Source organism: Chenopodium quinoa, unplaced genomic scaffold (assembly GCF_001683475.1).
Source record: "Chenopodium quinoa cultivar QQ74 unplaced genomic scaffold, ASM168347v1, whole genome shotgun sequence".
Classification (NCBI taxonomy): Eukaryota; Viridiplantae; Streptophyta; class Magnoliopsida; order Caryophyllales; family Amaranthaceae; genus Chenopodium; species Chenopodium quinoa.
Window position 1 is genome coordinate 32562 of NW_018742418.1, and position 14358 is coordinate 46919.

A 14358-nucleotide genomic window follows, 5' to 3' on the forward strand; every position below is an offset into this window, starting at 1 on the left:
CTATTTCATTTTTTCTACTAGTGTTCTGAGAGAACCAATCCTCTGGTGACACGTGGCACTCCAACCCATGAAAGGGGAACTGATCCCCTCACATTATAAATAGAGGAAAATCCACATTTATTGCATATTCATAATATACACACAAAACCCGAGCAATATTAATTGCGGAATTCTCTCGAAATCTCAGATAAAAACCTTTACATTCCGCACTTTTATACATTCGGATACGTTCTAACTTGATCGTCGGAGGCGGAACTCCACCCAACCGGAGTTTCCGTGGTTTTGCAAGTACAGACGATCGACGCGCATTCTTGGAATTGTAACTCTCCCGAGGGACTCCAAAAACCCCGAAACATTTGGCGCCGTATGTAGGGAGAGTACTTCCGAGATAGCTTCACAACAGTCTGTACCGCCTGCTGATGAGAACTGGCCTTTGGCTGGAGTAGAGGTCTATACAAACCAAGAGAGTGGTGATGACTTCGGAGTCGACACCTATGTGGCCCCAGACGGGTCCTCAGAACGAGGCGCACCCGTTCCAAGGAAACAAGGGAACGGGGCGAAGACAAAGCTGGTCCAAGCAACCCAACCGTCCAGCCGGCTGGGCGACCCCAGGCGGCGGAGGGTGCTACTCCCATCACTAGAGACGAACTCGTGAAATTCATGACGAGTTTCAAAAAGGACCTGATAAATAATTTAAGTCAACTAGCACCAACAAGGGTTAGTCGGCCAAGAAGCCTTCTCCCTCAGGGAAGAAGCACGTTAAGGATCGTGTGCCTACTCTTCACCCTAAACCAAAGGGGGCGGATGGGCCCATGATCGACCAAAGTATATAGGAGTATTTCTTTTAGGATGAGCAAAACATTAGAGCTAAACATGTGTCGAGCAAGCACGCAACCTAATTAGGCTACAAATGTTTATAATTCGTATAAATTGCCTTACCATCATAACATCACAAATGTTAGTTTCTTGTTATGATATGTGTATGTACATCAATTTTCACAATCCTGCGTAAATGTTGCACAAGCTTGACAGGGTTGGCATGCCAATGATGCCACGATCTGTCATAGCAGTGATTTATGATATCTTCGCATCTTTCCAAATAGAAATCTTCGCATTCTGCATTGATGTTTTGATGTAGAGTTAATAACAAACCCTAAACTCATACGAATCCAAAACATCTTCCCAATTATTATTAGAACCCTAAAAATAAAATTCTCATCCATAGATGAGAATCAAAATCTCTGAAACTTAAAAAGACTCTCACAAACGAAGAGAATAATGCAAGAAACTGAATTAAATTAAAGAAAAAGGGTTAAAACATTCTCGGCCTTAACAACAAAAAAAACTAAAATCTTGAGGAGAGAGGAGAGATGGAATTTTATTTTTTAAATGCAACTCCTACGTAAGATAAGCGTAAGCGTCTACGTTATTCAAACAAAAAATATTATATTTTATGACTTCAACATGCTGTTTTCTTCAACATTTTGTATTATATACTACAAAATAAGATCTTGGACAAAGTTTGAAATTAATACATTTTATAAACGGAATTTTATGCTTCCACTTGTATATATATTCTGGCCTGAACGTGATAGGCCTCTAATGTTTATGTACTTGATTATCATGAGATAAAGTTTCTAGGACATTAATGTCCCACTGAGTAGAGTTCAATTCCTGTAAAATAAGGGATGCTCAAAAATCATTCTTGAAAATTAGATTAAACTAGATCCAATCGCACTAGATTGAATGGTCCAATTCCAATCTCTTAGTCGAAAAAAATAATTTTTTTTTTGTCACTGACTGGTCTGGTTCAAAAAACTCATAAGCTTTTAATTTAAAATAATTTAATTCATAGAATAATCTTCTCCACTAATATGTTGAATATGTTTTTTATGAGCTATTTATATTATGCTTTCAAAAAAAGACATTAAATACTTAATTTTCTTTTATTTCATATTACTATAAAAAAAAATACAAATCTTCAAAAAAAGTCTAGAACCAGTCCGATTCATACTTTGGACGTCCAGTTCCAATACTAGCATAATTGGTCTGGCCGACCTTAGATAAATAAAAGAATCAACCTCTTTAATTTGACTTTTTTTTTTTTTTTTTTTTTGGAAAAGGTAAGAAAAATAATCATATAATTTTCGAAATCTGTCTTATATATATACCCTGAAAACACCTTATTGCACATCACAAGTCATTGCATCTTTACAAGAAAGTCTTTGTGCAAAATTTGTAGTTGTGAAAGATGATAAGTTCATTAAGGGTAGCGGGAGGGTGTATGTTGTGCTTAGCGGGAATTTCATTTTTTGTGACATTAATATTATCAATAAATTCACTTCATTTTCTTGGCTCAGACTGCCCCGGTTTTCGTTTCCTTGGTATAACACTCTTCATTATCGGATTCTTAATGATGTTTATCCTCTACTACGCGAATGTCCCTGATGATGCGAGCGATCACAATTTACCAGTATCAATATGCTTGTCTTCACTTATATTACTTCTCCTCCTCGCCTTAGGGATATTCGCGTTGGCTGTCAGCAGCAAAGGGGGAGGGAAATCAATACCTGGGATATTGTACAAGGAGTACTACATAGAGTCGTACTCTAAGTGGATGCAGAATAAGGTTCATGATGCACGTAATTGGGAAAACTGCTATAAGAAGGTTATTGTAAATAAAGAGCATGTATGCACCAAATTTGGTAAGAAATATAAGCAGGACTCCCTTGATAAACTCCACAAACGTAATTTGTCCCCTTATGAGGTGAGTGGTCTTTTTTTTTTTTTTTTTTTTTTTTTTTTTTTTTTTTTTATGATAAAAATTTGTTCTGTATTTTATATTTGGAGAAGTGATTTAGACCTTGTTTGGTAAAGTGTTTATTAGAGAGCTTTTTGCTTATTATTGAGTCCTATTAGATGTATACTTGATCAATTTAAAAAGTTAATTTTGGTATTTGGTACGTAGCTTATTAAAAGAGTTTTTTAGGGTTAAAAAGCTTTCTTAGGAAAAACTCATTATAAGAGCTTTTTGAAATTAGCTAATTGAATAATTAGCTTTTCGGCTATTAAATATACTATAACGGTTAACAATTAACAGTTATGTACCAAACACTTTCATACAATCAGTTATTTACAACTAGTAGTCGTCAAACCAGTTAATACAACCAGATATATCAACCAGGTAATTACCAAACATGGCCTAAAACCGGATGATCCGTTTCTAAAATCTAGATTGAGATTGAACACTCTTACCTATATTTATAGATATATAGGATTTTAATTATCCCGATCATGTTTATCTGTAAAGTCAACCATATGATTTATGCAATTCTCCAATAAAATTTAAAGTCAAATTAACGCATTTATTGAGAATACAATAGAAGAAACACTAAACTACTTCTGAAATAATTTATGTCGATGATCAACAGTCAGGTTGTTGCAAGCCCCCAGAAGAATGCAATTTCAATTACACAAGTCCGACAGTTTGGGTAAAGCCGGAGAATGGAAACTACTCGAACGTCGACTGCAACAAATGGGACAATGATCCAAAGACCTTATGCTACGATTGCCAATCATGCAAAGCTGCACTTCTCCAAGACGTAACTTCTCACTGGTTTTTCACGGGCGTTTTTTTGGTTGTGATGCTAGGCTTACTATTCCTGCTCGGTATAGGTTGCTTTGTTATAGCTATCATTTCAGATCGTTCATCATCTGAAGATTATTCAAGGATATAAGCATATCTTTCGATCGTAATTGACATGACCGATCCTTATGACGTACATATGTTAGTGGTGTAACGGCTATGATATAATGGCTATGATGTAAGAACGTGTGTTAGAGGTGTTGTGACTGCGATAAGGTGACGGCTCACCTTCTAAAGAATCAATCTGTATAAAATTACTCCTTAATAAATAAAGGTTTGTATGTACTAAATTAATTAAAGTTACAATAGTATTTATTTTTGCTATCTATCTGACAATTTGTGAAAATTTGATCATGATTACCGAGTATAGGCTTTTGTATTTTTTTTTTAAGACAAGTATAGGCTTTTGTATTGTTTACTTTAAGATTCGTTTACTTCTGGAAAATAAATTCAAAAAAAAATACGGAGTATTATTTTATGAGTACTTGCTTGTTATTTTACTTATTTAGTTGTTTAATTGTTATTTGTTTTAATTTAATGAATGCATATATATGATGAGTAATCAAAGGAGAGTAATTTAATTAATTTTATGATTAAAATAAGGAAATTTTGAAAATACCACCATGTATTGTTTACATTTTGTACAATACCACCTCGAGTTTTTTTTTTATTGTATATTACCACCTAATTTTCTCAAAAATCTAAAAAAAACCCCACCACTTTTGCCCGACTCCCCTATATGACGTCATATGGGTGGGTTCCACTACCAATTGTTCCAATTCGAAGGAAAATTGGTTAATGGAATTGACCGTGACGTCATATAGGGAAGTTGGGCAAAAGTGGTGGGAGTTTTATAGGTTTTTGAAAAAACTAGGTGGTAATATACAATAAAAAAAAAACTTGGTGAAGTCAGGCTCTTGGGGAAGGGGGGAATGAACGAGTTCGGGTCGAATTTGGTGAGTTCGGGTAAAGTCAAGTGTATTTCTAACTTGAGTCATATTAAATTATTATGCTCATATAGTCGAAATCTGAATCGTTATTTATTTGGGTCGGGTCGAGTTTTGATACCTCGCCTTCACCCGTGATGCTAGGCTTCTCCTTAATCCTCATGCTGCCAAGAAGCTACTAGAATGTTTCCCACCAACTTATGCAATACAGGTTAACAAAACAAAGTCAAGGCTTGTTCATAAAACCTCCCATCACTCTTGTAATTTAAGTCCATCTAGACTCTAGAGCCACTAAAACAATCAAGAAAATCAAAGAACCAATCTTCTACTTCTGAAAAAAATCCACTACTTCATTAATTACAAGGATTTGGGGAGATTATTCTAATACCTTAAACATTTCTCATGATATTTATAAGTACTCTTGGTTTTTCTTTAGTTATAACATTGCATCATTAGTTTAATTAGTGTAATATCCTACTTCGGATACACATCATTAGTTTAATTATTTATAAATAAATTATTATTTGTTGAACATTCAAATATAGTGACACTTCACAAATGACAATTGGCCTAGGTTATTTTAATTTCCTACCTCACCTTACCTATAACGACGTTTCAATGCGTACACATTACAATTTGCAACTTCAAATACAAACTATCAACCTTGTTCATCAAATTGCACTAGATAATTTCTAGTTTGCAAAAATGGTTCGATCAAAAAAACTAAACTTAAATGGTGAACAACTATCCCTATCTTTTGTAATTATTCTCGAGTTTTGTACATCGATTGTGGCAATCTGCTCCGGAGGAAGCCTACTCAACCATATAAGTTCCGGCTGCACGGGCTTTCGATTCCTAGGGATCACACTAATGGTCATCGGAGCTGCACTCCTGATTCTCAGTTTTACAAATTGTTTACTGTATCGTAAACCCGAGATTTCCATAGCCAAGTCCATATGTTGTTCAGTGCCTTTGATCCTTGCCCTGCTCGGCTTAGGGATCTTCGCGTTGGCGGTGAGCAGTAAAGGAGGAGGGAAGTTGATACCAGGGCAATCGTACAAGGAGTATCGTGTAGAGTCATACTCTAAGTGGATGCAAAACAAGGTTAAGAAAAATTGGGATAACTATTACAAGAAGGCTGTTGTTGATAATAAAGGACTTGTGTGCAATGAGCTTGCTGATCTATTAGGAATTGACCCGGCTTTGACGGTACTATTTTAAAACCTTTTTTTTTTTTTTATCCATCTAGAGTCCCTTAAATTTAAATTTGCAAAAAGGTGAAAAATGTTATTTGAACAAAGTAAATGATACTCTCTCTGTCCCTTTTGTTTGCACCATATAACTCATAAAGTTCTCACAATAAGTGAGTCTATGATGCAAAAAATAAAAAGGGACTGAGGGAGTATATTTAAAGCCCTTGTCGTTTACAAAATCTATAGAAACTAGCAACAACCCGGCCAATAATGCCTTATTGCTTTAGGCTGCTATTTTGAATATATTGAACAATAATAATGTTTAGCTGTATAACTATATAAGCAAGTAAGTTTAACTTTTTTTCTTAATTATTTGATAATTAATCTTAGATATGTCATTAAAAATTAAAATCAAGCAATTATTTGGTGAATCTTTTTTATTGATCTTGTTTAAAGTTGCTTTTTTTTAAAAAAAAATTAAAAAAAAAATAAAAAAATAAAAAAAACATGTTTAAATTTTATTTTATTTTATTTTTTTAATGCAAAAAATCTTGTTTAAAGCTGCTTGTATGTTTGCTTAAATCGGAGAACATGTCAAATGTGTTGTATATTATGATCCAAAAATGTTTTACAACTGTTGATTGTTTTAATAGAAGTTAAATAAATGAAATTATGTGTCATCATAATTCATAAACATAGAATGCAAAAATGACCGTTTTCAAAATAACAAATTAATTAAAGTTGATAAGTTATTTTGCATATAAATTTAATTATCTTGTAATCATAGTGAACAAGTACAATTTAAAACTTATTTAATCTATATACCTTACTTTTTATTTTATTTTATTTTTGGTTGAGTTAGACAATATTATAAATAAATAGCTAAGATATTAAGATGACTTATAATTTTATACTCCTTACTATATGTATTTGTTAGTTTCAAGTTCAAATTGTGGCATACTTATAGTGCAATAAGGGGGGACATGTGACATATATCATAGTATATTAGGAACATATTTTAATATATAGTTAATAATAAATATATAATAAAAATAATGGTGTTTTTTTGTGTGGCTAGCCATATTGTGTAGCCGGGGTTACTTATTCAGGAGTTACTTAATTATTTAGGGGCTACTCAGTCGGTCAAGGGTTGTTACTTATTCTAGGATACTCAGTCGGTTAGCGCGTTTTTGTCAGAGTTATTTATTAAGAGTTACTTATTTAAGGGTTACTTAGTCGGTTAAGTGTTACTTATTCTAAGGTTACTCAATCGGTTAGCGTGTTTTTCTGTGTGAGAGTAACCCTTGACCGACCGAGTAATAACCCCTGATCAAGTAACCCCTGACCGACCGAGTAATAAGTAACCACTGATCGACCGAGTAACCCCTGAATAAGTAACCCCGACCACACGGTGTGGCCAGCCACGTACAAATAAAAATTTGTGTAAATATAATATTTAAGTATAGATGTAGAGTTTTGCCTATTTATGTAGTTAAAAATTATGCATTGGCACATGACACTTGATATTAGACCTGATCAAGTATGATCCAGCTCGATTTTGGGCAGAATTTTTCGGCCCAAAATCGAGTTGGGCCCGGCCCGATTTTTTTTTGGGCGAGTTTGAGAATGTGTTTTTATGTATATTTAGTTGATTTTTTAGGCCCATCCCAAAAGCCCGTACAACCCGACCATTTTGGACGGGTTTGGGCACAAATCCCGGCCCAAGAAGTGGGCAAATTTTTTTAGCTCCAGCCCGGCCCGCCCAATCATCACCTCTACTTGATATACAATAAATATAGATTTTTGCCTATTTATGTAGCTGAAAATATTGGTGTTGAAAATTATACATTGACACATGACACTTGATCTGCATTAATTACTCGGTATAAAACTAATCAGGACTAATTTTTTAACGAATTTTACAGTCTGGTTGTTGCAAGACCCCAGAAGAGTGTAATTTCAATAACACAAACCCAAAAGTTTGGGTAAAGCCAGCAAACAATGGCAACTACTCCGAAGATGACTGCAATAGATGGGATAATGATCCGAACACCTTATGCTTCAACTGTCGATCATGTAAGGCCGGTTTCCTCGAAGACGTTACGAGTCACTGGTTTACAACAGGCATTGGACTGGTTCTGATTGCAGGCATACAAATGTTGATGGGCATTCTTTGTTGCATATTTAGTGCTAATTTATCTCTTCATCATCAGGGTAATAGGCAGCCTTTGTTACTTTAGTTTTCTGATGACTGTTTTGTTGCGCTTCATTTTTATTTGTTGTGACCTTTAATATTTTCGTTTGGTATGTATGTTGTACTATAATAACACTACTTTTCACTACATTGTTGGTTAACTTGGGTTGGAATAAAAGGGCATTGTGTGTTGCTTTTGTTTAACTTGTTAAGTTTCCCCATCTTAATTAAATTATTCATTTGTACTTTACAAAAAAAAAAAAAAAAAAAAAAAAAAAAAGGAAAAATTCATAGGAATAATCCCACCTTTGGGCCATTCATTTTTAATAATCCCACCTTTGAGTTTTTTTTAATAATCCGACTTTTACCCCCCATTCTTTTTTAATGGTCCCACTTTACCAGAAATCGGTTGAGTAGGTAATTTTTTTTAAAAAAGATTAATTTACACGTGTCATTACATAATTGGTAAAAAAAAACAAAAAAATTAAAAAAAACCCAAACCCAATTCAGCCACCATCCCGAGCAGACCCGAACCCCAAAACCACCCCACTAGCCTCCCCTCCTTCCCCATCCCCGATTCCGACCACCCAACGCCGGCGCCGCTTAATCCTCTCCCCTAAACCACCAACACCCCAGACCCTCCCCCGAAAAACCCAGCCAACCACTCCCCTAAACCACCAACGATTCCAGCCTCCCCCGTCCCCGCAGCTCCGGCCACCCAATCCCCAGCTCCCTTCACCGCACCCTTTCCTCATTCCTTCTCCGAACACCTCGACCCTTCCCTTCCCCTCTCTTCTCGATTTCCGACTACCCCCCAAACACCTCTTCGATTTTTGGCCACCCACCCAAAAACCTTATCGATTTCCAGCCACCCCACCCACGCAAATCTCACCCTCGAAAAAAAAAAGCCCAGAAAAATTGTTCAAATCTCACCCTCGCAACATCATCTTCATCTTCGCCTTCGATTTCGGGGTGGTAGGGGATGGTGGTTACGGAGGACAAGGAGGGGCGACGGTTTCGGAAGTGGGCTGGGGATGGTGGTTACGGAGGACAAGGAGGGGCGACGGTAGGGGTGGGGGAGGGGCGGTGGGCCGGGATGGAAGCCGGTGGAGGTTGGGGTTGAGGAGGCTGCCTGAGTTGAGGGTGGAGGGGGTTAGGTTGTCGGGTTGGGTGGAGATGGAGGTGGTTTTTGTTTTTTTTTTTTTTTTTCAAGTTTATTACTTTTTTTATTTTTTTAACTTTTTTTTAACCAATGACAGGCTGCCACGTGTCATGTAACCTGCTATAACAGGTTACATGACCGGTTGGGACCATTAAAAAAAATGCGGGGTAAAGGTCGGATTATTAAAAAATAATTCAAAGGTGGGATTATTAAAAACGAATGGCCTAAAGGTAGGATTATTCCCATGAATTTTTCCAAAAAAAAACAAAAGAAGTTAGTATTGACAAGTGACCAAGTATTTCCTAGCTTTTTTCCTCCTATCATTTTGTTTATCAGCTTAGGTTTAGCACTATTTTTTTGAGAACAGATAGGCCAGGAGCGGATAAAGTACTTTTTTTTTTTTTTTATTAGCTTAGGTTTAGCTTTTGTATATGTAACTCTTTTGATAATTTGCAATCTTTAATTGTTCTAGTATAAAAGAAGTCATCAATATATATGAAGACAGCGCCTTTAACTAATACAAGTACACAATTCATTGGTCTATTCCATGTAAATTAATTAATACGAAGTACTAAGTAAATATGTCTATGCAATGTGAGCTACGGCCTAAATGACATATGACGTACATGATAGGATTTGGAACAAATTTTGTGCCTTAAGTACACTTATTTGCTGATTTTTATACATTGTTATGCTTGTATCAATTATTGAATTGTATACGGACAATAAGCTAGGTCAACTTCGATTTTCTCCGACGTGGTTATGATTTATGCCAATCCTAATTAAGGATTATAAGGTATTTTTATCTATCATATATTTGATTTAAATATATTATTAATTCACTGATTTTTAAAATATGAAGCACTTTGTATTACAAAAGGAATGAAGGTGATTAGAATATAAAAATTTTATGATTAACAAGTAAATCAATAACTAAAAAGTTTTTTCAAAACAGTTTCAACTAATACTTTTTTTTTTTTTTTAATCATAAATAGAAATAACTTGAAATTACAGAGTATCTTATAGTCTTATAGATAGGACTCATAATATTGTACCTATTGGTATGATATATACTTGAATTGAATATACTAAGTATAAGTAAATAAAAGTATTTGTATATATATAAGGAAAAATTGATTTAAATAATACCACCTTTTACCCGTCCGCTAAAAACAAGTCTATCTTTTGTTTATTTTAGAATAATACGACCTATGGAGGGTGTCCGCTTTAGCCAAGTTATTTTACCTACAACTTGAACAACCGGTTAATTTTTTTTTTTCTTTTAAATAAATTCATTTAACAACTCTTAATAACAACATTAATTATGATTTATTAAATATTAATATATTTTTACAAAAATTCTTAATAATTTCAAAAATATAATAATTTTAAAAAATATAATAATTTTTTTAAAAAAAATAATAATTTAAAAAATTAATAATTTTAAAAAGTTATAATTTTTTAATAAGATAATAATTTTAAAAATAAAATAATAATTTTTAATAATAATAATTTTTCAAAAAAAATAACAATTTAAAAAAAATTAATTTTAAAAATAAAATATTAATTTTAAAAAAAAAAAATTTAAAAAAAACAATAATTTTAAAAAAAAATAATAATTTTAAAAAAAAATAATAATTTTAAAAAAAATAATAATTTAAAAAAAACAATAATTTTAAAAATATAATTTTAAAAATATAATTTTTTTAAAAAAATAATTTTTTTTAAAAAAAATTATTATTTTAAAAATCAAATAATAATTTTAAGAAAAAATTATATTTTTAGACCATTAAAATGATGACACGTGTCCATATAACCTATTAATCAGGTTACCAACAGGTTACAGCTTGTTTAAAGCATATACCCCCCAAAGGTCGTATTATTCTGAACTAAACAAAAGGTTGGCTTGTTTTTAACGGACAGGTAAAAGGTGGTATTATTTAAAGCAATTTTTCCTATATATAATACATTGTCGTACCATTTCACCTTAAGTACTAAAATTGAGATTTTACAAATGCTAGTGAATAAATCGTACGAATTGGAGTACATATTTATCCTAGCTTAATTCTTCGTGTTCCTTAACAAGCTTTCTTGGCAACATGAAACCAGAAACAAAGAACAGCAATGCTGTAACGACAAAAATGCCACTAATTGTCCATGCTTTCTTCAATTCTTGAACGTAACCAAGCTTGCATACTTGACAGTTATAACAAAGCTTCTTCGGGTCATTTTCCCATTCATAGCAGTCAGGATTTGAGTAGGTGCCGTTTGATGGCTTGATCCAAATAGTAGGGCTTGAGAAACTGAAGTTACAATCCAACGGCGGCTTGCAACATCCTGACTATAATAAGTAAACAAATATTAAGAAAAGAAATAGGTACTGCGGTGACCCTTTTAGAATAAGCGTCTTTTAAATAAGATTACCTGCATAGATCAAAACATTTATAGCAATTCTGCAATTGTGTTCAAAAGTACTAACAAATAATTTACATAAGTTTGACTTTCGTAGTCTCTAATTATATTTGACCTTAAATAGATTAGATTATAATCATCATATACTCCGTACTATGTCCACTATATATATACAATACTCCGTACTATATACTATCTCTGTTGATGGTTATCTGTAATTTTGGGGTATTATTTGTAAGATATAAAAAATTCTAAAGTTGCAGATAACCATGAACGGAAGTAGTAAAAAATATCTTGATGAAACAATCGTTAAAAAAAATCTTAGGGGATATACACATGCTATTTATATGAACATGTCCCTAGCAATTTTAGCATAGGTATTGGATGCATATCTTAAATATTAGTTTCAATATTCATGAAAAAAATATGCTTCATTCAATTTAATTAAAAAATTGTACATTAGTCATCTTTAAAATGACTACCACTACACTCAAATTTGATTGGCTAATTTTTTTAATTTTTTTTTTTCTTTTTTAAAAATGAATTTTTAAATTCTTTTTTAAAAATGAATTTTCTATTTAAAAATTCATTTATTAATTTTGAAAATTAATATTTTTTTTCGATTTTTTTTTTTTTGTTTTCATAATTAATTGAGTTTTTAGTAAAGAATTGAAACATTATTTTTAATTAAGTTTGACCAACAAAAAAATAAATATAAAATCAGCGAAGCTAACTTTAGTATAGTGGTAGTTATTTTGAGGATGAATACCATAGAAACATCCCAATTTAATACTTTTTATTACTTCTGATCTTAGATTTTTACAGTTGTCCTTTTATTCATTTTCCTTTTTATTATTGATACACAATCTAGACTTGATTTGAGCCATTTGAATAACTCTCTTTGTAGATGTCAATGCAAGTAACATCAAAAAAAAAAAAAAAATTAAATGCAAGTGAGCAAGTCCAAATCGTTTCAGTGCGACCATCATCTCATGTGCAAATGGACAAATTAACTAAACATGAATCAGCCCAACTTCCCAAGGCCCATTGAGGTGTCACAAGTCCAAATCATTTCCAATCACAAGTCCAAATCATTTCCAAAGACTATCCCTACCTAAATCCCAATCCATTGAATGGATAATAGCAACAATAATACTCTTAATCTTTAAAGATTACAACAACTGAACTTTTACACTAGTCAGGTAATTCGTTTAACCACTTTTTAAGATTTATAAGTCAGTAAAAACATAATGTTTTGAAGAAAAAAAAACATAAACACCAAATCACGTGTAACAAACAAGAACGTACCTTCTTTCAAAAAAAAAAAAAAAAAACAAGAACGTACCTCAATAGGAGTCAAGTGTCTAGCAAAAAACTGATCTTGAGTATCATCAGCATACTTATGCCGAAAATGAACGCACACATTGCTATCAAGGCAGTGATTGATGCTCATCCATCTTTCAGGGCTAGAAATCCACCTCGGAAGCGAGGCGAAACCGACAGTGCTTTGTGTAAGAGCATAGAGGCTAGCAAACAATATAAGGAAGACAAGCTGCAGCCCAAAGCAAGTAACGGCAATGATCACACGCTTGTTACTAGACTCACCATTTTTCCAATTGTGCCGCATTGGCATAACAAACAGGCACAAGACCGTAACGATTAGACCGAATCCTGCACCTACATAGATAATTGACGTGAATTCTCCACGCCCATCATACTTCGCACTCGTGCTGATGCCTAGGCACATGTCGCTTGGCTGGTTCAATAGCCAAAAACCCGTCGACACAATCGTGATCATTGCAGTGGTTACACTTAAAGGTTACCAGTCCACTGATTATCCATTTATTCATAACTTTCTACTCTTCTTGTTAAATTGCTACTTGAAGTATTGTGTACCACACACTTACGAGAATGAGAGTAGAGAGGGGAGGTGGTGAATTGGAATAGGTGTTGACGTGTTGTTTCTCTATATACGTAGTATATTAGTGTGAGGTTTGTTTCCCTGGATATATATATTGAGTCCTAACATACACGCAAAAAGAATGGCAAGGGTAGAACGATGGATAAATTACTCCAATTTTTTTTTTAAAATATACATATGAATTAGGCAAAAGCCTCTTTTTTGACTTCTCAACAATCTGGGCGTAGTAGGGAATTGAAAAAAAACACTTATTTTAGGTTTGATTGGTGGAAATCTATGTGATTATCTTTTGTATAGTAAACTTTCATATAAAATCCCATTAATTTATACTGTTACTACTATATGCTCGAATATGATAGTTCATCTTCCATGAAACACGTCCTAATTAAGAATTAAACTTTGCTAGAGTTCTTATCTTTAAAGATTATATCATGTATTTATGTGTCATTGTGACCCTTTTAATGTCCGTACGTGAATTTTTTTATTTTATTTTTTAATGTTAACGAGAATTAATTAGTCGATTTATCTAAGCATAAATAACCAGGGAACAAATGAGTGGTCGACAACAATCATTTGTGGGAGTTTTCATCCATGATAATTTTAAACCAACTTGTGGAAGATTTTAACATGATTCATGAGGGAGCAAACTGTATAGTCTTGATACAACCAATATAAAATACCTACTAAATATAATATTGCAAGATTAAGAAGTATAATACTGAGTGAGTGTGGATGAATTGATTCCAATGTCTTTTTCTTATGACGCTATCTCAACTAATCTAAGAACCTTAATTAATTAGTATTGTACATTTGTAATATAACTAACTTTTCAACAATTCAACTGATTAAATTAATACTCCTTGATCTTAGCTAGTGGATGGAA

The 14358-nt window shown here is 33.1% G+C and overlaps 3 protein-coding genes across 3 annotated transcripts; 2 read left to right on the forward strand and 1 right to left on the reverse strand.

Annotated features, from left to right (window-relative positions):
• Positions 1–2102: 2102 nt before the first annotated feature.
• LOC110706985 (tetraspanin-7-like) lies at positions 2103–4082 on the forward strand. Its single transcript, XM_021884997.1, has 2 exons — positions 2103–2767; positions 3432–4082. Exons 1-2 carry the CDS (start codon positions 2252–2254, stop codon positions 3735–3737), a joined length of 822 nt encoding a protein of 273 aa, XP_021740689.1. The 5' UTR covers positions 2103–2251; the 3' UTR covers positions 3738–4082.
• Positions 4083–5198: 1116 nt separating this feature from the next.
• LOC110708011 (tetraspanin-8-like) lies at positions 5199–8184 on the forward strand. Its single transcript, XM_021886111.1, has 2 exons — positions 5199–5802; positions 7712–8184. Exons 1-2 carry the CDS (start codon positions 5299–5301, stop codon positions 8024–8026), a joined length of 819 nt encoding a protein of 272 aa, XP_021741803.1. The 5' UTR covers positions 5199–5298; the 3' UTR covers positions 8027–8184.
• Positions 8185–11016: 2832 nt separating this feature from the next.
• LOC110708021 (tetraspanin-8-like) lies at positions 11017–14136 on the reverse strand. Its single transcript, XM_021886123.1, has 2 exons — positions 12900–14136; positions 11017–11483 (listed from the first exon to the last, which is right to left on the reverse strand). Exons 1-2 carry the CDS (start codon positions 13350–13352, stop codon positions 11199–11201), a joined length of 738 nt encoding a protein of 245 aa, XP_021741815.1. The 5' UTR covers positions 13353–14136; the 3' UTR covers positions 11017–11198.
• Between the last annotated feature and the right edge of the window lie 222 nt (positions 14137–14358).